The following is a 24,477-nucleotide window of genomic DNA, read 5'->3' as shown; positions in this document are numbered from 1 at the left end:
ACTGAACGCCCACTGCTTGTGCAATTGGATCCCATCGCGGACTTTTTGCCAATAAACGCAATATCCAATGCACACCGCAGATAAACGGTGAAAGACACCTAGCGCTTTCACTCGCTCCTTCTCCACTGAGTACCACTCCAATAGTGAACACCGCGTACCCAGCGAGGCCCTATTGGTTTCTATTTACTGGAAGTGTTTAGGAGTGACTTACCTATTCCAGTAAATATACACTGCTGGAGATTTTCCTGAGAGAGACCAGCGAAAACTCCCTATAACCTTATACATAAATCACACTTGCGTATGCTCTATACAGCACTAATGGTACCGCGATTTTACACAAAAGCTCGTAAAGGGGTATCCAGTTGCGCTATATATATCGCACCCACAAATGCGCGGCCCAATCGCACAGCATATAGGTACTTGTTACCTATCTGCTGTACAACCACGGGTCGTTGTACAAACTGCGACCCTCAGCCCGGAGCGTAATACAAAAACCTTTTTACTTCAGTACTTCACAATACAATGCACTATCACGCTCCTCTGCAAATCACCTCACGATTTGCGTATTTCAATCTATATTAAGGTGAGTCAGCCACTTCACGCCACCAAGCCTCTACTTACTCGGTGTACCACGGTACCCGACTTCCGGAGTTCAATACGTTCACTCTTACGTTCGCTCACTCAAATATACTTTGTTTTTCTGTACAGAAAATTTGGATTCATTCAGGTTCGCAGCTTTACCCCCAGAGGCAATTTAAACAAAAATTATTTACACTAAATTTTGTTTTTATACTAAATTTTTTTAGAAACCGGGTAGTTTTGTGCTATTGTAGCGTGGCTACTGTCCCACCTTTAAACTAAACGAACTATTGTGTAATTTGTACTTAGTGCCCGTACTCTTACGCAATTTGCGTAAACACGCGACCGTGCGTGTCTCTTACGCCGCGTGTGCAGTTCCGTACTTTGTCCGAGACACGTGTACAAAACCGTACGTCCGCAATAGCACAAATTATACAACTCTATAAATGTGAGCAATAAAACTACTATTGCCCACTAAACACAACACAGTTTCTTTCTGTATAAACCTGTACAACCAGGCCAGACTGTGTTTGTGCTTTTACGCTTACTTTCTTAAATATTTATTTTAGTTTTAACTATATAGCAACAAATATCTCTGGTTTCACACAGGTCTAAATGAATCTAGCAATCTGAATGTTATGGCAACAATGTGAGGGTATACAAAGAGTATGGGTGCTGTGTACGCTTTTGGTGCAAAAAAAATTCACAGATTTTTAAATAGCTTTTTTTTCTGTTTACCTTAGGGTTCTACCAGCATCTCTACAAACCATAAAGAGCAGACGCCATCTAATCAGCAAATAAGTAGGGTTTTCAGTGTATCCATCGACCAGGAAAAGGATACGTAGGATACTTTCTGTCCACCCTTTTGCTGATAGATTAAGTCTGCTGTGACCTGTTAGGCTGTGAGTATGTGGAAAACCGGACGGAGCCCCCAATTGAGAATGCTGATTTATATACAGGAATCAAAAGCTATACCTTATACACACTTTAAATACACTTTAACATGGAGCCGCTGCGGCCGCTAAACTTAATACACACTCTATGCACCTTTTACGCTGTTAGCGTACAGCGTCCCGTACCGTGTACGGACTTTGCGTACAAACGCCGCGCTGACGGTACACACAGCGCGTACACACCCAACGAATACACTTTAAACCTTATGCAGCAATGCAGTACGATGCTAATTACACTTTAAACCTTAGCAGGGAAAGAAAGACACGACACCAGTCTGTAGTTAAACCACTGGGTTCCGACACCACAGCGTATTATTGCTGAAAGGAGGTTACAATATAAACAATACAATACAGTACAATACAACAGAATAATGGCTACATTCAATGGTACATACGTGATTGGATTCGCCACGCTAGCCGGTCCGGTCCTCGGTCATCTAATAGATGACTTTGTGAGTCTTGTGTCTGACCAGGCCTGCTGCAGGCTCTCTTTATACAATTCATCCAAAACATAACACAATGGATACTGTAATCTCTTTGTCCATTGGACACAGGGATGGCCATTTACAGTACAGGAGAGGTCATAGGTCGGTTTGAATAGGTGGGCGATGTCTGTTCCAACTGCTCTTGTGGGTGGTCTCCTCTGGATTCCCGCCGCATACATAATGTACAGTAAATACAGTTTATATCTATATTCTGCTCCCGCACATAACTATCCGCAGGAACATGCGATCTTCCTCAAACCAACACCGGAATGTTACCCTTAAAATACCCTACAGCTGGATACCAAACACCACCTTGTAACCTTGTTCTGTCCCCTCCTATCCTGTAAAGGTGAATCCCTTTGTTCTGTTACCATTTAAACTGCGGTTACTTTCTGGTGTGGAGCAGGGAGACTATGTGTACATTGTGCACTATTTGGATTAAATATGTAAGGTGTTTTGATAGCTTTCCATGCGTTCACAAACTCTACCGTAAATACTCATAGCACACGCTAATACGTAGGTCCGCGGGAGCGACCATATGCAAATTGCGAATATGCGCACGCACAGCAGAGCAAGTACGCGCACGGAGGCTATCTGTGTGTAGTTTGTACATGATGTGTGTACTGCAATATTTTTTGACTTTGACACTGCCAATTCAATTAGTGGGATTTACCCTGCGAGCTGAGGTGTGAGGAAAAGTCCACAATAAAAAGGCCCTACTCTGAGGTTCAACGCACGGGGAAACCCACTTATTATACCTTTTACATGAAATCATGTTAACCCTGTGCTTAGCGTATGGGGAAAAGGCAGTCTTACTGAAAAGCTCTGGCCGGGAAACTCCGAGCCATTCCCCGCAGGGCAAACAGCATGGCTAATCGGATTACCCCTACAGAACGATGTTGCCAGCTACGCCTCCCAATCTCTCACCACACTTGAGGCCTGATTCTGTCAGACACTTGCCGATATTCACACAAAAGGTTGATGTTTGTCAACTGCTGATGAAACTAAGTAGCTACAAAGTTGCAGGGCGCATGTGTCCCACAGTGTTGCAGAACATATTGAAGCACATAGACCCTAAGGTGTTTTGAGCATTCATGGGAGGTGACTGATAAGTGGCTATTCAGACTTACGGGCATGTTGTGGACTGTCCTAAACTCAGACGTTTGATTGCTCATACTAGAGGCCATACTCTGACAGAAAAACTGTACCTAGCATTGGCTGCAATTTTCCATGGTGCGTCAGTCAGTTGCATCTAAAGAGGCATCAAGCGGGATTGATACCTATAAAGCAGTGGCATGCGGTGAGGTCACTGGCTGGTGAGGCACTGCAGCGATAATGTCCGTCGAGTCCTGCCGATGATCCCTACCGCCGCCGAGCCAATGCCCACTACTGCAGCTGAGCCGATGTCTACTACTGCAACCGTCCCTGATGGCCGCTACCCCCGCAACTAATGGCATACAAAATCACCCACCATCAACTGACCCGGCCCCCCGCCACTAATTCGCATATCAGTCCGATGTCGCTGCCGCCAATGCCTGCAGCCAGCCTGCTCATCAAACTTGTGATGAGCAGATGGCTAATATATTGTAAATTTTTATCAAATAAAAAAACAACAACTAGTCTTTGGGACTGGAAGGAGGACATAAATGCAATTTTGTTGTACAGGGCTTCCATTAACTTAATAGCGCTATGGATGCAGCACTCTTAAGTTAATGGAAGTCCTGTATAAGGGTGACAGCAGTGGGTGACGCCAGGGAAAGCGTAACAGCAGTAGGTGATAGTGTGACAGATAGAAGGAAAGGGTGATGGGGACAGGCAGTGAGCGACACTTATATTGCTATTTACTTACCTGGTCCAGGGCCTAGAACTGCAGTGTGGCTCCTCCTTTGATGTTAACTTCGGGAATCGCCGGTGGAAATTACAGCTAGGAATACAGGGTCGGAGGTAGAGTGAGAAAAGAGGGGAGGAGAGGGGATCGTGGCCTCTCCTCCCCTCTCTGGCAGGACTACACTCGGTGACAGCTGCAGCTCATGATTTTAGTTACTGGCCGCGGAGTCTGGCAGAGTAGGCCAGAGACGGGCAGTGAAAGTGAGGTGGAGGTGGATGCAAGGTACGGGACTGGGCAGAACCAGCACAGACTATTTTGATGCCCTAGGCAATGTTCTGGCTAGTGCGCCCCCTCCCCCCGGAGATAGTGGGTGACTGGCGACGCAGGGGAGACAGGGAGATAGTGGGTAACTGGCGACGCAGGGGAGACAGGGAGATAGTGGGTGACTGGCGACGCAGGGGAGACAGGGAGATAGCGGGTGACTGGCGACGCAGGGGAGACAGGGAGATAGCGGGTGACTGGCGACGCAGGGGACAGGGAGATAGCGGGTGACATGATTAGGGTGACAGGGAGATAGTGGGTGATGGAGGTACTGGGTGACAGGGTACAGCCAGGCTCCTCAAACAACACCCCTCCCCCTCACAGGGGGTATCCCTGCAGCACAGACAGCCTCCCACCCCCACAAGTCACAGGGGATGTCTCAAACTACACAGGCAGCTGCCACCCTCCCCCCGCTGTCACAAGAGGATGACTGTCAGCGGCACAGGCACAGCCAGCCCCCTCCCCGCTCAGTAGGTCCGGATCCCTGCACACCATCCACCGTCGCGCGGGGAGAGAGTCCAGTCTGCCACCAGTTCACAGCTGGCCCCGGGAAGCTCTCACCTCCGAGCACAGCTCAAGGAGGTGGAGCTCTTCGGTCTCCGTGCATGCTGCTGCTGCTGCTGCGTAACAGGCAGCGCAGCGGCAGCAATAACTGTATAGTACACTTTATGCGGAATGGGCTGGCGGCCGGAGGGCGGTTGGGCAGACAGGGACGACCACGTGCCATATAGTATTGTAAATAGTGTATGAATTAAAAAAAAAGATGACAGGGTGGACACCTGCCTTGATGTTACCCCCCTCCCAAGCCGCCACTACCGAATCACATCTTCCTGAAAGCACGCACCTGTCAAAGAGGCACTTGTTCTAGTGCCGCTTTCTGTGATTTTTTGAATGGGCTTTTACTGTCCGATGTTTGGCCCCGCCCCCCGCTTCCGCTCTTTTACAATTGACACCGGGAGGCACCGAGAACGGAGCCTCCAAAACACTATTTTAACGTTTTTTAAAAAAGGTACAAATAATATAAAGGCCAAAGCAGATACTTATGACACAGACTATGTGTCATAAGTATCTTCTTTGTATTCTTTTAATCATTAATGACAGGGGAGGCACTGCCTCCCCTGACTGCACGTCCCTGCTCTAAAGAGGACGGCCCAGTCTGTGCACATTCAGTAACAAGATGTACACCAGAGAGCAACTCATCAAAGTATTAGCATAAAGTAGATGATGCAACTGCAGCAAGAGGCACAAACATGGACACCAGTAAATCTGACACAGAATCAGGCCCTTAGCGTTGCTATAATATCCCTTTAACTAGGGACACAAATTAATTACACAGGTACTGTAGCTTATTAAAACCAAGTGAATGCAGGCTTGAAGTCAACCTGCCACAGAACCTGAAAATTCCTGTGTTCCTGATTACAGGGCTATTATAGCAATCCGAACCACACTATTCCAGACACTGGAACGTTCCCATATGAAAACCACTTGCAGAATGAAAAAATAATGATAACCAGACCAAAAAATAAATGTGATAGATCTTTAATCCCTAAAATACACTTGCTGAATTTTAAGCAGTGACAATCTGATCTATTAGAGTGACTACTACATTTACATTGGCAGTTACATTGAGGATGAGGTAAATGTTCTCATTATTTCACTTTTCATCTGATCAATTTAAAACTGCTGTATGCAGGCTGCCTTGCTGGTTTTTGATTGATCAACAGTCCCTAAATTATTAAAACACTGGAAGTCACCAGTAAATGAAAAAATGAATTCATTATTAAAACCATATTTAGGTGGAATAAAATGCATGTTGTAAAGATAACATATTTCAATGTAATAATAACAACACCCCAAATATAGAGTTCCCACAAAAATGCACTAGGTTTAGAAGAACTAAGGTGGAATTCTCTCATCGACCAGGCCATGTGCACCAGGCCAATATATAAACCACTGGAATGTTTTATTACAGATGATTCATGCTGACCATCACTCATAGGAAGTTACCTATCTGGGGCAGACTTTACTCACTGCAGTTCAACACCTTAGTGTGGAAGGACACAGTTTTAGAACTCAAATTTTAAAGTGGACCCATCATCTACACAGACATACAGTGCATCCGGAAAGTATTCACAGCGCTTCACTTTTCCCACATTTTGATTTGTTACATCCTTATTCCAAAATGTAATAAAAATTTATTTTTCCCTCAAAATTCTATACACAATACCCAATAATGACAACGTGTAAAAAGTTTGTTGAGATTTTTGCAAATTTATTAAAAATAAATAAAAATACTTTGTTGATGCACCTTTGGCAGCAATTACAGCCAAGTCTTTTTGAATATGATGCCACAAGCTTGGCACACCTATCTTTGGACAATTTCGCCTATTCCTCTTTGCAGCACCTCTCAAGCTCCATCAGGTTGGATGGGAAGCGTCGGTGCACAGCCATTTTCAGATCTCTCCAGAGATGTTCAATCGGATTCAAGTCTGGGCTCTGGCTGGGCACTCAATGGCATTCAAAGAGTTGTCCTGAAGCCAACCCTTTGATAATCTTGGCTGTGTGCTTGAATACTGTGAATACTTTCCAGATGCACTGTAATGGAGGAAACTTTTCTGTGGGCTGTAAAGTTACCCAATAAAATCAGTAACTCATGAGTATGAGTATAAGTCAGATATAATGAACATTACTCAGGTAGTGACTCTGTAATGTTACCAATTCCTATCAAATCAATAGTCTGCTGCTGCTCTGAACCCGACCAAGTAGCTGCTCGGCAAAGTTGCAATGCCGAGACCCGCGGGGAAGCCGCCCAGGATGAGCCCACCTTTCTAGTAGAATGGACCTTCACCGATTCCGGTAACGGCAAACCAGCCGTGGAATGAGCATGCTGAATCGTGTTACAGATCCAACGTGCAATGGTCTGCTTGGAAGCAGGACACCCAACCTTGTTGGGAGCATACAAAACAAACAGAGCCTCTGTTTTCCTAATCTGAGCCGTTCTGGCGACATAAATCTTCAAAGCTCTGACCACATCCAGAGATTTTGACTCAGCGAAGGCGTCAGTAGCCACAGGCACCACAATAGGTTGGTTCATGTGGAAAGAGGAAACCACCTACGGTAGGAATTGTCGACGTGTCCTCAATACAGCTCTATCTACATTGAAGATCAAATAAGGGCTCGTGTGACAAGGCCGCCAACTCAGACATCCGCCTTGCAGATGCCAAGGCCAACAGGATGACCACTTTCCAAGTGAGGAATTTCAACTCCACCGTCCATAAAGGTTCAAACCAATGTGATTGAAGGAAGTGCAACACCACATTAAGATCCCATTGTGCCACTGGAGGCACAAATGGAGGTTGGATGTGCAACACGCCTTTCACGAAAGTCTGAACTTCTGAAAGGGAGGCCAATTGTTTCTGAAAGAAAACCGATAAGGCTGAAATCTGTACCTTAATTGAGCCCAATTTTAGGCCCGCATCCACACCTGCTTGTAGAAAATGGAGAAAACATCCTAGCCGAAACTCTTCCGTAGGAGCCCCCTTGGATTCACACCAAGAAACATATTTCCTCCAAATACGGTGGTAATGTTTAGACGTTACCCCTTTTCTGGCCTGAATAAGTGTGGGAATGACTTCACTGGGAATACCCTTATGGGCGAGGATTTTGCGCTCAACTGCCATGCCGTCAAACGTAGCCGCGGTAAGTCCAGATACACGCACGGCCCCTGTTGTAACAGGTCCTCGCGCAGAGGAAGAGGCCAGGGATCTCCTATGAGTAATTCCTGAAGATCCGGATACCAAGCCCTCCTTGGTCAGTCTGGGACAATGAGGATCACCCGGATCCTTGTTCTTCTTATGATCTTTAGAACTTTTGGAATGAGAGGAAGTGGAGGGAATACATACACCGACTGAAACACCCACGGTGTCACCAGAGCATCCACTGCAATTGCTTGAGGGTCCCTTGACCGGGAACAATATCTCTGAAGCTTCTTGTTGAGATGAGATGCCATCACGTCTACTTGAGGTACTCCCCAACGACCTGTCACCACTGCGAAGACTTCTTGGTGGAGGCCCCACTCTCCTGGATGGAGATCGTGTCTGCTGAGGAAGTTTGCTTCCCAGTTGTCCACTCCTGGAATGAAGATCGCTGACAGAGCGCTTGTATGCTTTTCCGCCCAACGGAAAATCCTTGTGGCTTCTGCCATTGCCGCTCTGTTTTTCGTTCCACCCTGACGGTTTATGTACGCTACTGCTGTTACATTGTCCGACTGGATCAGTACAGGCAGATCTCGAAGAAGATGTTCCGCTTGCAGAAGGCCGTTGTAAATGGCCCTTAACTCCAGAACATTTATGTGGAGACAAGTTTCCTGACTTGACCATCTTCCTTGGAAGTTTTCTCCCATTGTGACCGCCCCCCAGCCTCGGAGGCTTGCATCTGTGGTCTCTAGGATCCAGTCCTGTATCCTGAACCTGCACCCCTCCTGTCTTGGAAGACAGGATTATCCTCCGATGCATGTGTAGGTGGGACCCGGACCACTTGTCCAACAGGTCCCACTGGAACACTCTGGCATGGAACCTGCCAAACTGAATGGCCTCGTAGGCCGCAACCATCTTCCCCAGCAACCGAATGCATTGATGGATTGACACTCTTGCTGGTTTCAGAATTTGTTTGACCAGACTCTGAAGTTCCAGAGTCTTTTCCACTGGAAGCAAGACTCTCTGTAGTTCTGTGTCCAATATCATTCACAAAAACGACAACCACATCGTCGGAATCAACTGTGATTTTGGCAAGTTTAGAAGCCAACCATGTTGCTGAAGAACTGTCGGGGAGAGTGCAATGTTTTGCACCAATTGGTCCCTGGATCTCGCCTTTATCAGGAGATCGTCCAAGTACGGGATAATCGTGACTCCTTGCTTGCAAAGGAGAACCATCATCTCCGCCATCACTTTGGTGAAAATCCTCGGAGCCGTGGACAGACCAAACGGCAACGTTTGAAATTGGTAGTGACAATCCTGAATTGCAAACCTCAGGTAAGCCTGATGCGGAGGATAAATGGGAACATGTAAGTAGGCATCCTTTATGTCCACCGACACCATAAAATCCCCTTCCTCCAGTCTGGAGATCACTGCTCGCAGAGACTCCATCTTGAATTTGAATTTCTTTAGGAAGAAATTTAGGGATTTCAGGTTTAGGATTGGTCTGACCGAGCCGTCAGGCTTCGGGATCACAAACAGGCTCGAGTAAAAACCTTCTCCCTGTTGTGACTGGGGAACCCTGACGATAACTTGATTTTGACACAACTTTTGTATTGCGTCGCAAACTACCTCCCTGTCCGGAAGAGAAGCTGGTAAGGCCGATTTGAAAAAACGGCGAGGGGGAACGTCTTGAAACTCCAGCTTGTACCCTTGGGATACTATTTGTAAAATCCATGGGTCTAGGTCCGAACGAAACCAAAACTGACTGAAGAGTTTGAGACGTGCCCCCACCGGTGCGGACTCCCGCAAAGGAGCCCCAACGTCATGCGGTGGAATTGGCAGTAGCCTGGGATGACTTCTGCTCTTGGGAGCCTGACAAGGCTGGTGATCGTTTACCTCTTCCTCTAGTAGCAAGGAAGGAAGAACCTCGGCCCTTTCTGGATTTATTGGGCCGAAAGGACTGCAGCTGATAGTGGTGGGTTTTCTTTTGTTGTGGAGGAACATAAGGCAAAAAGGATGACTTGCCCGCGGTAGCTGTAGATACCAAATCATCAAGGCCGTCCCCAAATAAGGCCTTAGCTTCATATGGTAGAGATTCCACACTTTTCTTGGAATCAGCATCATCATTCCATTGGTGAATGCACAACGCTCGCCTAGTTGAGACTGCCATGGCATTGGCTTTTGATCCCAAAAGACCAATATCTCTTGCAGCTTCCTTAAGGTATGCTGCAGAGTCTTTGATATAACCCAGCGTCAAGAGGATGCTATCCCTATCTAGGGTATCTATTTCAGAAGACAAGTTGTCTGCCCACTTTTCGATAGCACTACTTACCCACGCAGACGCAATGACAGGTCTGAGTAGCGTACCTGTGGTCGCATAAATGGACTTTAACGTAGTTTCTTGCTTACGATCCGTAGGATCCTTAAGGGCCGCCGTGTCAGGTGACGGGAGAGCTACCTTTTTAGACAAACGTGACAGGGCCTTGTCCACAGTGGGGGGTGATTCCCACTTTTCCTTATCCGCCGAGGGAAACTGATAAGCCACCGTAATTCTTTTGGGAATCTGAAACTTTCTGTCAGGACCTTCCCAGACTTTTTCAAATAGCGTGTTCAGTTCATAAGAGGGAGGAAACGTTATCTCAGGTTTCCTTTCCTTATACATACAGACCCTTTTATCAGGGACAGCCGGGTCCTCAGTGATATGCAATACCTCTTTAACCGCCACAATCATGTGCTGAATGCTTTTTGCCAATTTTGGATCCAATCTGGAATCGCTATAGTCGACACTGGAATCAGAGTCCGTGTCGGTAGCAGTGTCTGCAAACTGGGCCAACGTACGTTTTTGTGACCCTGACTTTGCAATAACATATCTTCCACAGATTTCTTCCATGCCTGGGTCTGAGACTCAGACTTATCTAGCCTCTTACTAATAACAGCCACATTAGCATTCAAGGCGTTCAACACATTTACCCAAACAGGCGTCGGCGGTGCCGACAGGGTCACCCCCACAGCCGTTTGTGTCCCTAATACAGCCTCCTCCTGGGAAGAGCCTTCAACCTCAGACATGTCGACACACGTGCACCAAACACCCACAGACACACCGGGCATATAGGGGACAGACCCACAGTAAAGTCTGTCAGAGAGACACAGAGGGGATTTGCCAGCTCACAACCCAGCGCAAAATCAACGGGTCTGAAATCACCAAGAAATTGCCTCAGACCTAGAGTGCTTTTACTATCACGTATATTGCTCCCATTTACATGCCTTTCTCTCCCCCCCCCCCGCCCCCGTTTTGTCAGTGTGAGGAGGACCCGCTTCTGTCCCGCTTTTTCTGATATTTATACTGGCGGGGGTTAGGACAGTGACGTGGCACTAATGCCTGCCTTTTTTTATCCATTACCACCTTTACCTTCTTATTTAGCCACATCAGTTTATACTTGGTACGCTTACCTTTGCTGCCCATGGGAATAAACTTATGCCTAAATTAGTCCAGCAACGTTTTAAAGGTGTCCCACGTGTCTACAGTGCTCTTACCTTTAAAAATGTGGTCCCAAACCATGTCCTTTAGAGAGTGCTTAAGCACAGTAAAATTGGCTTTTCTAAAATTAAAACTATTAGTTGAACCCTTATATTGCTGTTTTTGGAAACTTATTTCGAACGTTACTTGGCTGCTTGCCAAGGGCTCACTTACATTAATATTTGATATTACAAGTCAAGTATAGTCTTGTTTGTAGTTGGTTCCTCAATCACTTCGGACAAGTAGTGATCTTCAAGTATGCCTAAAAACCTATAACCCCTAGCTGTATCACCTGACTGAAAAGTCCAATTTATGTCAGGATAATTAAAGTCCCCCATAATTAACACTTCCCCCCCATTGCTGCAGCTTTTTTTAATTTGCTGTAGAAGTAGCGCTTCCTCAGTCACACTTATATCTGGCGATTTATAGCATCATCCTATTAGTAGTTTATTTGAACATTTACCGCCAAGTAATATTTCCACCCATAATTACTCAATGTTATCACCAATACCCTAGTAAACAATTTCCTTTAGGTATGGTTTAACCCTTTCAGTGGGGGGGTTTTACAAAAAAGGACACACCTCCCGTGGTGTGTTTTTAAATTTTGGGAGTGCAGGGGTTAAAGTACGGGGGGGGGGGGGGGGAGCACAGAGGGGCGATTGCGGCCATCTCCAGCTTCCGTGATGAAGCAAAAAAAAAAAACAGTGGGTTTTTAGCTAAAAAAATAATACATACTTAGCATGGTGTGTATTTTATTCCTGGGATGTGGGGGGTAAGTGCAAGGGGAGGATGAGCCGGAGGGGTTAGCTAGTGCAAGTGTGGTGGTGAGCAGGCAGGGATCGTCTGCATCAGCGGCACCCGGGAATCAGCATAAGCCATTACACTGTTAAACACGCCACCCGGCCAATAGGAGTCCGGTGCAGGCTTAACTCCGTAATAGCATATGCCGATTCCCAGGCGCCGTCACACTGCACGGCTGTCCCCGGGAAACAGCCAGTAGCATGCCCAGAAATCTTCTGTGGTATCTAGCGCTGACAGATTTCTGGCCATACCACTGAAGGGGTTAAGGATAGGCTTGACATAAAGACAAACTCCTCCTCCCCTTTTATATGACTTGTCTTTCCTAAATAGAGTATAGGTAGGGTTACCACCTCATCCCTTTAAGTCTGAACACATTAATTACCAGGTTCTGTGACTGGCTGACTTCAAGACTCCATTTCACCAGGTTTTAATCAGCCACAGAACCTAAGTAATTAATATGTGTCCAGAATTAAAGGGATGAGGTGGTAACCCCAAGTATAGTCCTTTAAATTGACTGCCCAATCAGGAGAACCATTATATCATGTCTTAATGATACCTATGATGAAATATTGCTCGCTCATTGCTATTACTTGTAATTCTCCCATTTTTCCTGATAGGCTTCTTGCATTTGCAAGCATACACTTTAGGTTATTTACTTTTATCTCATAATTTTTATGCTTTGATAGACTTGCCTTGCTTATTTGTGTATTCCATGGTTTATTATTTTTGTCAATTTTTTTATATTTGTCTTTCCCCCCTTCCCCATCCTACCTGCGTTTATCTTAATACTTGCTATTAAGCTATTCTCACTTGTGCTCCCATAGTTTCTTGCTAATCCCTCCCCCCTGGTGCCTAGTTTAAAATCTTCTCCAAACTTCTGACCATCCTTACCCCAAGCACCGCTGCCCCTTCTCGTTCAAGTGCAATCCATCATGACTATAAAGATACAGGTTGAGTATCCCATATCCAAATATTCCGAAATACGGAATATTCCGAAATACGGAATTTGTTGAGTGAGAGCGAGATAGTGAAACCTTTGTTTTTTGATGGCTCAATGTACACAAACTTTGTTTAATACACAAAGTTATTAAAAATATTGTATTAAATGACCTTCAGGCTGTGTGTATAAGGTGTATATGAAACATTAATGAATTGTGTGAATGTAGACACACTTTGTTTAATGCACAAAGTTATAAAAAATACTGGCTAAAATAACCTTCAGGCTGTGTGTATAAGGTGTATATGAAACATAAATGCATTCTGTGCTTAGACCTAGGACCCATCACCATGATATCTCATTATGGTATGCAATTATTCCAAACTACGGAAAAATCCGATATCCAAAGTACCTCTGGTCCCAAGCATTTTGGATAAGGGAGACTCAACCTGTAGTACCTGACCGAGAAGTCTGCCCAATGTTCCAAGAAATCAAATACATCCATCCTACACCAATCTCTTAGCCACAAATTAATCTCCCTCTGCCTCCCAGGGCTAGCATGTGGCACAGGTAATATTTCAGGTTACCCTAGGTGGAATAGACAACCCTGGAACAAATTACATGAAATGTGGACGTTGCAGCGTTCTAAAGCTAGACGCCAGGCACTTACAAAACCATCAGATCCATATATATATATTTTTCAACCCATCCACGGGCATACCAGGCAAGGCAGCCATTTTTGGGTGCACTACAAAGGTTACAGTGTATGAGATACACCATACAAGACAGCACCTCTCTTTTTTTTTCTTCTTGCTTCGATTTAAAAATTTGGTTGAAATAGTGGTCTGACTGCAACAATGTCCGATATCAAACCATATCATGCATCATACTGCACATATATACAAAACTGCAAACAGGAGATGGATAAACCATATTCTAGATCTGCTATTTTATCATGGACACAAAGGAGGTAATGTACTAGAGCATGTTATGGCTGAGGTATGGTGAGCTTTGATATACTCAGGTGTGACAATAGATAAGAGATTGCAGAAACAGCAGTAGTAAGGGCTGCTAGCAGCAGTTTAGGGGAGAAGGTAGGCTGTGTAAGGGTGTTCCTTTGCAAGTAAGAAGGTGTTACTAGTTCAACAGTTTTGCAAAGCGAAGTTTTATTTGGGGGACCATAAAGTATACTGGGCAGGACATGTGTTTGTACTGGTACAATATCAGGGCGTTAGTGTGCTTATAAAAGGGAGGTGCTCATGCAGTAGCTACTAATGCAAAGCAATGACTGTTACAGCAGATCACATGGTGAAATATAACCGTTCTGTTGTTAAGTGACAGTTTATAACAGCATAACATGTTAGGAATATGTAAAAATAAGATTTTACTCACCGGTAAATCTATTTCTCGTAGTCCGTAGTGGATGCTGGGAACTCCGAAAGGACCATGGGAATAGCGGCTCCGCAGGAGACTGGGCACAACTAAAGAAAGCTTTTAGGTCACCTGGTGTGCACTGGCTCCTCCCACTATGACCCTCCTCCAAGCCTCAGTAAGGACACTGTGCCCGGACGAGCTGACATAATAAGGAAGGATTTTGAATCCCGGGTAAGACTCCTACCAGCCACACCAATCACACCGTATAACTCGTGATACTATACCCAGTTTAACAGTATGAAAACAACTGAGCCTCTCAACAGATGGCTCAACAATAACCCTTTAGTCAACAATAACTATGTACAAGTATTGCAGACAATCCGCACTTGGGATGGGCGCCCAGCATCCACTACGGACTACGAGAAATAGATTTACCGGTGAATAAAATCTTATTTTCTCTGACGTCCTAGTGGATGCTGGGAACTCCGAAAGGACCATGGGGATTATACCAAAGCTCCCAAACGGGCGGGAGAGTGCGGATGACTCTGCAGCACCGAATGAGAGAACTCAAGGTCCTCCTCAGCCAGGGTATCAAATTTGTAGAATTTTGCAAACTTGCTTGCCCCTGACCAAGTAGCAGCTCGGCAAAGTTGTAAAGCCGAGACCCCTCGGGCAGCCGCCCAAGATGAGCCCACCTTCCTTGTGGAATGGGCTTTTACTGATTTAGGATGCGGCAGTCCAGCCGCAGAATGCGCCAGCTGAATTGTGCTACAAATCCAGCGAGCAATAGTCTGCTTAGAAGCAGGAGCACCCAGTTTGTTGGGTGCATACAGGATAAATAGCGAGTCAGTTTTCCTGACTCTAGCCGTCCTGGAAACATAAATTTTCAAGGCCCTGACTACGTCCAGGAACTTGGAATCCTCCAAGTCCCTAGAAGCCGCAGGCACCACAATAGGTTGGTTCAAGTGAAAAGCTGATACCACCTTAGGGAGAAACTGGGGACGAGTCCTCAATTCCGCCCTATCCATATGGAAAATCAGATAAGGGCTTTTACATGACACAGCTGCCAATTCTGACACACGCCTGGCTGAAGCCAAGGCCAATAACATGACCACTTTCCACGTGAGATATTTTAGATCCACGGTTTTAAGTGGCTCAAACCAATGTGATTTTAAGAAACTCAACACCACGTTGAGATTTCAAGGTGCCACTGGAGGCACAAACGGGGCTGAATATGCAGCACTCCTTTCACAAACGTCTGAACTTCAGGTAGTGAAGCTAGTTCTTTCTGGAAGAAAAAATCGACAGAGCCGAGATCTGTACCTTAATGGAGCCTAATTTCAGGCCCATATCACTCCTGCTTGTAGGAAATGCAGAAATGGACCTAGTTGAAATTCCTCTGTTGGGGCCTTTTTGGCCTCACACCAAGCAACATATTTCCGCCATATGCGGTGATAAGGCTTTGCAGTTACATCTTTCCTGGCTTTAATCAGCGTAGGAATGACTTCCTCCGGGATCTGGCATTCAACCGCCATGCCGTCAAACGCAGCCGCGGTAAGTCTTGGAACAGACAGGGCCCCTGCTGCAGCAGGTCCTGTCTGAGCGGCAGAGAGCCATGGGTCCTCTGAGATCATCTCTTGAAGTTCCGGGTACCACGCTCGTCATGGCCAATCCGGAACCACGAGTATTGTTCTTACTCCTCGTTTTCTTATTATTCTCAGTACCCTTGGTATGAGAGGCAGAGGAGGGAACACATAAACTGACTGGTACACCCACGGTGTCACTAGAGCGTCCACAGCTATCGCCTGAGGGTCCCTTGACCTGGCGCAATATCTCTCTAGTTTTTTGTTTAGGCGGGACGCCATCATGTCCACCTGTGGCCGTTCCCATCGATTTACAATCAGCGTGAAGACTTCTGGATGAAGTCCCCACTCTCCCGGGTGGAGGTCGTGCCTGCTAAGAAAGTCAGCTTCCCAGTTGTCCACTCCCGGAATGAACACTGCTGACAGTGCTAGTACGTGATTTTCCGCCCATCGGAGAATCCTTGTGGCTTCTGCCATTGCCATCCTGCTTCTTGTGCCGCCCTGTCGATTTACATGGGCGACTGCCGTGATGTTGTCTGACTGGATCAGTACCGGCTGGTGTAGAAGCAGGGATTTTTCCTGACTTAGGGCATTGTAAATGGCCCTTAGTTCCAGAATATTTATGTGTAGGGAAGTCTCCTGACTCGACCATAGTCCTTGGAAGTTTCTTCCCTGTGTGACTGCCCCCCAGCCTCGAAGGCTGGCATCCGTGGTCACCAGGACCCAGTCCTGTATGCCGAATCTGCGGCCCTCTAGAAGATGAGCACTCTGCAGCCACCACAGCAGAGACACCCTGGTTCTTGGAGACAGGGTTATTAGGCGATGCATCTGAAGATGCGATCCGGACCATTGGTCCAACAGGTCCCACTGAAAGATTCTGGCATGGAACCTGCCGAAAGGAATTGCTTCGTAAGAAGCCACCATCTTTCCCAGGACCCGCGTGCAGTGATGCACCGATACCTGTTTTGGTTTCAGGAGGTCTCTGACTAGAGATGACAGCTCCTTGGCTTTCTCCTCCGGGAGAAACACTTTTTTTCTGGACTGTATCCAGAATCATACCCAGGAACAGTAGACGTGTCGTCGGAACCAGCTGTGATTTTGGAATATTCAGAATCCAACCGTGCTGGTGTAGCACCTCCTGAGATAGTGCTACTCCCACCAACAACTGCTCCTTGGACCTCGCCTTTATTAGGAGATCGTCCAAGTACGGGATAATTAAAACTCCCTTTCTTCGAAGGAGTATCATCATTTCCGCCATTACCTTGGTAAACACCCTTGGTGCCGTGGAGAGTCCAAACGGCAGCGTCTGGAATTGGTAATGGCAATCCTGTACCACAAATCTGAGGTACTCCTGGTGAGAATAGTAAATGGGGACATGCAGGTAAGCATCCTTGATGTCCAGGGATACCATGTAATCCCCCTCGTCCAGGCTTGCAATAACCGCCCTGAGCGATTCCATCTTGAACTTGAATTTTTTTATGTATGTGTTCAAGGATTTCAAATTTAAAATGGGTCTCACCGAACCGTCCGGTTTCGGTACCACAAACAGTGTGGAATAGTAACCCCGTCCTTGTTGAAGTAGGGGCACCTTGATTATCACCTGCTGGGAATACAGCTTGTGAATTGCCGCTAGCACAGCCTCCCTGTCTGAAGGAGTAATCGGCAAGGCAGATTTTAGGAACCGGTGGGGTGGAGACGCCTCGAATTCCAGTTTGTACCCTTGAGATACTATTTGCAGGATCCAGGGATCCACTGATCGCTGAAATTTTTGAGGCGGCCCCCCACCGTACCTGGCTCCGCCTGTGGAGCCCCACCGTCATGCGGCGGACTTGGAAGAAGCGGGGGAGGACTTTTGCTCCTGGGAACCTGCTGTTTGTTGCAGCCTTTTTCCCCTACCTCTGGACAGAAAGGACCCGCCTTTTCCACGCCTGTTTTTCTGAGTCCGAAAGGACTGTACCTGATAAAACGGCGCCTTTTTAGGCTGTGAGGGAACATGGAGTAAAAATGCTGACTTCCCAGCAGTTGCTGTGGAAACTAGGTCCGAGAGACCATCCCCAAATAACTCCTCACCCTTATAAGGCAAAACTTCCATGTGCCTTTTTGAATCTGCATCCCCTGTCCACTGGCGAGTCCATAAGCCTCTCCTAGCAGAAATGGACAATGCACTTATTTTAGATGCCAGCCGGCAGATCTCCCTCTGTGCATTTCTCATGTATAAGACTGAGTCTTTTATATGCTCTATGGTTAGCAGAATAGTGTCCCTGTCTAGGGTGTCAATATTTTCTGACAGGGAATCTGACCACGCAGCGGCAGCACTGCACATCCATGCTGACGCAATAGCTGGTCTAAGTATAATGCCTGAGTGTGTATATACAGACTTCAGGATCGCCTCCTGCTTTCTATCAGCAGGTTCCTTGAGGGCGGCCGTATCCGGAGACGGTAGTGCCACCTTTTTAGACAAACGTGTGAGCGCTTTATCCACCCTAGGGTGTGTCTCCCAACGTGACCTATCCTCTGGCGGGAAAGGGAACGCCATTAGTAACTTCTTAGAGATTACCAATCTTTTATCAGGGAAAGCCCACGCTTCTTCACACACTTCATTTAATTCTTCTGATGGGGGAAAAACTACGGGTAGTTTTTTCTCCCCAAACATAATACCCTTTTTAGTGGTACCTGGGTTTATATCAGAAATTTGTAACACCTCTTTCATTGCTTCAGTCATGCAACGAATGGCCTTAGTGGACATTAGACTAGACTCATCGTCGTCGACACTGGTGTCAGTATCCGTGTCGACATCCGCGTCTGCCATCTGAGGTAGCGGGCGTTTTAGAGCCCCCGATGGCCTTTGAGACGCCTGGACTGGCACGAGCTGAGAAGCCGGCTGTCCCGCATTTGGCATGTCGTCAAATTTTTTGTGTAAGGAGTCGACACGTGCACGCAATTCCTTCCATAAGTCCATCCACTCAGGTGTCTGCCCCGCAGGGGGTGACATCCCTTCTATAGGCATCTGCTCCGCCTCCACATCATTATCCTCATCAAACATGTCGACACAGCCGTACCGACACACCGCACACACACAGGGAATGCTCTAACAGAGGACAGGACCCACAAAAGCCCTTTGGGGAGACAGAGTGAGAGTATGCCAGCACACACCAGAGCGCTATATAATGCAGGGACTAACTGAATTATGTCCCCTATAGCTGCTGTTATATATACTGCGCCTAAATTTAGTGCCCCCCCCCCTCTCTTTTTTACCCTTTTCTGTAGTGTAGACTGCAGGGGAGAGCCAGGGAGCTTCCTTCCAGCGAAGCTGTGAGGGAGAAATGGCGCCAGTGTGCTGAAGGAGATAGCTCCGCCCCTTTTTCGCGGACTATTCTCCCGCTTTTTTATGGATTCTGGCAGGGGTAATTATCACATATATAGCCTCTGGGGCTATATATTGTGGTATTTTTGCCAGCCAAGGTGTTTTTATTGCTGCTCAGGGCGCCCCCCCCTAGCGCCCTGCACCCTCAGTGACCGGAGTGTGAAGTGTGTGTGAGGAGCAATGGCGCACAGCTGCAGTGCTGTGCGCTACCTTGGTGAAGACTGATGTCTTCTGCCGCCGATTTTCCGGACCTCTTCTTGCTTCTGGATCTGTAAGGGGGACGGCGGCGCGGCTCCGGGACCGAACACCAAGGCCAGTTCCATGCGGTCGATCCCTCTGGAGCTAATGGTGTCCAGTAGCCTAAGAAGCCCAAGCTAGCTGCAAGCAGGTAGGTTCGTTTCTTCTCCCCTTAGTCCCTCGCTGCAGTGAGCCTGTTGCCAGCAGGTCTCACTGTAAAATAAAAAACCTAATTATATACTTTCTTTTTAGAAGCTCAGGAGAGCCCCTAGTGTGCATCCAACCTCGGCCGGGCACAAAATCTAACTGAGGCTTGGAGGAGGGTCATAGTGGGAGGAGCCAGTGCACACCAGGTGACCTAAAAGCTTTCTTTAGTTGTGCCCAGTCTCCTGCGGAGCCGCTATTCCCATGGTCCTTTCGGAGTTCCCAGCATCCACTAGGACGTCAGAGAAATACACATTATAATAAGTAAACATATGCATTATGTGCTCTTGGAGAAGGTAGGTACAGGATAGGTCACACGGCTTTACTCACAGCAGCCCTTAATGGTCTCTTTTCACAGTTATTTATACAATTTCCACCAACAGACTGTTAATAATATGAGTTGATAGTATGGGGCTATGGTATATGAAATACATGAATGAAAATGTGCTTCTCTTCAGAATGCCTATATTGTTAAAGCAATCTATTAGCTGATATTTCATTCACTATAATATCCAATATGCACTGGTCAAACAGAGAAAGAAAGAAATACAGAAAACATAGTTTATGGATTTCTAAAAGCCTCACCTAGTTAAATTATATAAAAGTACACTAATATCAGACATTATAACTCCTTTGATGTTTAGTAATGTTCATAATTTAAATACTGTACCATTAAACTTGGAAGCACTGGATTAAAGGAAATGTTATTGGGTTACTCCAGTTATAAAACAACATTAGCTATAATAATTATGAAAATGAAATTCTGATTTTGGTCAGTTTTCCATAGTTAATACAGGTTTAAAAAAAAAACACTACTTCAAAATCATGCCAAGGGAAAACTCTATGTTCCAAAATAAAATATATAACATTGCTCAGGTAAATTAGGAAATGAAAATCCAGAGATCGGGATGATTGAAGCCCAGATTTCCATCATCGTGGCATCAATAAACGCAGGGTCACCTCATTTGATGTCTACTTCAAAATGATATGCCATGTTGGCCTACTAATTTATTCTTACACATTTTGTTTCCTTCAACCTCTTCATAACAATGTTATTTTCAGTGCAGATTTTATTATGAAATCCTAAGTATAGAACATAGATTTTTTTTTTTTGCTGTTGTGGATTAATGCCAAATCAACAACCACAAATATTTTGTGGTAGTGGTTAGGGTGAAACAAACATAGATTACCACCATTTGCTTTAGTTCACACTCTTAAGCTTCAGTGGAAAAAAAGAATAAAAAAACTCAAACACTTTTGGCCCATTTTGGATTGTCTTCTAATAATACCAAGACATAATAATCTGTGCAGGTACTAAATAAGGACGGATATTGATGTTAGAATGTGACAAAAAGCCTCCAAATAGGCTCAGCACTAAAGAGGTTAATATCCTTGCACTTTATAGTAGTAATCATATTTATAATTTACAGCAGACAGATACAGCCAATAAACAGAGGCGCCTGATAATTATTCCTTAAACTAAAACATTTACCTGTCCAATTAAGATTCTAGAATCAGAGTTTAGAACAAGTACAAAGAGTTATTGCTACAGTAAAATTAAATACACAGAGAAAGAAAATAGTAAATATTAAAAGAAAAATATTACGGACCTTTTCTTCCGGATTATAGGATGTTGAATATTGGATATGGGAAGCAAAATAACACCATCTTGTCCAGTGTGCAGAATTCTGTAAAGTAATGACCGATATTTAGTATATTAAACGGAAGCCTACGTTTTATATACATAGTGAATGCTACAATCAGCATAAGAAAATAATAATGTAAAAACAATACTGTGGCATCAAACTATATTACGGAACCGCAACACCATTTATTTACTTTTGCAACAAAAACAAATGGGTATTTGGCTGCAGATCGAAGGGGTAAATTCAATCTGTGCCAAGCCAGAGCATCCACAAATCTGCGCATGCTGTTGCATGCAAGTGATCGCAGATGACGTCAGAGACCCACCCACCAAACAGTCATGACACGCCTGCATTTTTGCCACCACTCCCGCAAAACACCATGTTCCCACCCCTAAATGCTCACTTCCTGTCAATCACTGTGCGTTCGCTTCACTTTAAAATTGCAAACAATCACAATGCAGCTCTGACATGAGCACAGTGTGTAAGCAGCACATGCACAGTCTTTTGATAATCGGCCAAATTGCAAAATTTCAAAAATGCGATCCATGCTGAATCAGGCCCTGTGACCTATATTTTTTACCTGTTTGCCCATCTCAAGGCACAAACCACACAAAAGATGGCTTTTTTTTTTTTTTTTTTGAGTGCTAGTCTGCAAAATAGTGATATTTCATTTGCGTGTGATTATACTACACACTTCCAAAGTGAGATCCATAGAAACTAACTGCCACGCTTGTTGGTACCTGTGGAACCAGACGAGTTCTAGTAGCTAGTTGGCTGGAGTCCCGAGGACGGAATAGTGCTTGATATATAACCTGCTCATACAGGCGTGGCAGATCCGGCTAAAGTCTATAACTGGCCACAGGTGTAAGTACAACTACGGGGAACTAGAACATTGGGGATACCAGTACAATGATAGTTGAGTGACACTTGTGGAAGAAATTGATAGCTGGAAGCTGGGATTGAACCAGCAGTATAGGATAGCTGGGATTGAACCAGCAGTACAGGATAGCTGGGATTGAACCAGCAGTACAGGATAGCTGGATAGGATACTCTGTGGTGCAGGTTTGCAGATATCCTGGAGATAGTAGTCAGGAAATGCTGAAGTTGGTAATGCACTGTCTCTTTAAGCAGGCGATTGCAGGAGCTCTCTACAAGGTTGAGGACAACAAACCACTGACAGCTTCCCAGTGCTTGGAGCTGGAAGTTATACCCCTTGCTCACTGGTGATAGACTGAAGGGATCACATGTCAGGGAAAAAACGACCTGGTTGGAGAGTTCTCTGCAGAGTCAGCTGATCAGGAAGTAACATGCAGTACTCCAGGTTAGGCTTCAGAGTGGACTGAGGCCTAGCACGCCGTGAAGAAGCCGAAGCCTAACTATCCTGAAATGGATGCTATGACTGACAGTGCAGGACGCCGGATGGACCAGTGAATGGCGGACAGCGCTTTGGACTGCGCTTTGGACTGTAGGTCAAAGTGCAACTGGGAAGCACTGTAAACATCCATTTTGTGACAGTACCCCTTCCTTTAGGAGCGGCCACTGGACGCTTCTTTAGCTTTTGCAGAAACCTGGAATGGAATCTTTTAACAAGAAGAGGAGCATGGACATCCTTTGCAAAGATCCAGGATCTCTCCTCAGGTCAATGAGGTACTGAAAACGTCTGTAGCAGATTCGGGAGTCCAGGATATTTTCCATTTTGAACTCGACACCACGTGGAGTGTGCACCTTAGAACCAGAGGGAGGTTGAGACTGAAACCGATTCAGAATCAGAGGCTTGAATAGGGAGACATGGAAGGAGTTCGGAATGCAGAGATAAGGAGGAAGTTTGAGCTGAAAGGAGACACGGTTGATTATCTTCTGAATGGTGAATAGACCAATGTACTGGGTTGCAAATTTCATAGCTGGTACTCGTAGACAAAGGTTTCGTGTGGAGAGCCCCACACTGTCACCAGCTTGAAGATGAGGAACAGCTTTTCTCTTCCGATCCGCAAATAGTTTGTATCGCTTGGAAGACTTTTTATTTTTTAATGCAGAATGGACTGATTTCCAAATTAAGGAAAATTCTTTAAGTGCAGCTTCAACCCTTGGGACATCCAGAGGTGGTATGGACTGGAATTCTGGGATCCGTGGATGTTGCCCAAAAACGGTGAAGAGGGGTGTTGAATCTGAAGAGAAATGATAAGTATTATTGTGAGAAAATTCTACCCAGGGGAGTAAGTCGACCCAATTATATTGAGAGGAGGAAAGAAACATGCGGAGGAATGTCTCTAAATCTTGGTTAACTCGCTCAGTCTGTCCATTACTCTGAGGATGGTAAGCAGTGGAGAACTTCAACTTCAGTTGAAGAGAAGCGCAAAGAGATTTACAGAACTTCGCAATGAATTGGACTCCACGATCTGAAACTCTCTCTCTTGGTAATCCATGAAGATGGAAGATCTCAGAGATAAACAACTTGGAGAGTTGAGGAGCAGGCGGCAGACCAGAGAGCGGGATAAAACGCGCCATTCTAGAGAAGCAGTCGATGATGATCCAGACAGTGTTCTTTCCCTGTGACAGAGGAAGATTAGTGACGAAGTCCATCGATATGCAAGTCCATGGACGAACTGGAATGGATAATGGGTGTAATGGACCCACAGGTGCTTGACGGGACGACTTATGCTGGGCACATCTAACACGTGAGGCAATGAAAGCTTGAGTGTCTTGTGGCATGGTAGGCCACCAATAGGATCTTCTCAGGAATTACAAAGGTTTTTGAGTCCCTACATGACCTGAGAAGAGAGAGGAGTGAGCCCATTTTAGAAGTTGCTTGCGAAGATTGGGAGCAACGAAAGTCTTACCAGGAGGAGAAGTAGAGTTCATTTTTGTTGAAGCAAAAACTGCCGGATTGAGGATGGGACGAGGTTCCTCTGGAAACAGTTCCTCTTCAGGGCAGAGGGAACGGGAGAGAGCATCC

The 24,477-nt window shown here is 45.7% G+C and overlaps 1 protein-coding gene across 4 annotated transcripts in view; it reads right to left on the bottom strand.

The window, feature by feature from the left end:
• Nucleotides 1–24,477, bottom strand: part of PCCA (propionyl-CoA carboxylase subunit alpha) — a 972,421-nt gene that overhangs the window by 895,929 nt on the left and 52,015 nt on the right. For all 4 annotated transcript variants that reach the window (XM_063953234.1, XM_063953235.1, XM_063953233.1 and 1 more), the window contains exon 2: nt 21,489–21,566. Coding sequence is in view for 3 of the 4 variants with exons in the window: in XM_063953235.1 (XP_063809305.1) it covers nt 21,489–21,566 (78 nt within the window). In the remaining variant the exon portion in view is untranslated. The remainder of the gene's footprint in view (nt 1–21,488; nt 21,567–24,477) is intronic.

This window comes from Pseudophryne corroboree, chromosome 2 (genome assembly GCF_028390025.1).
Source record: "Pseudophryne corroboree isolate aPseCor3 chromosome 2, aPseCor3.hap2, whole genome shotgun sequence".
NCBI classification, from domain to species: Eukaryota; Metazoa; Chordata; class Amphibia; order Anura; family Myobatrachidae; genus Pseudophryne; species Pseudophryne corroboree.
This window is presented reverse-complemented; position numbering and strand designations above follow the sequence as displayed.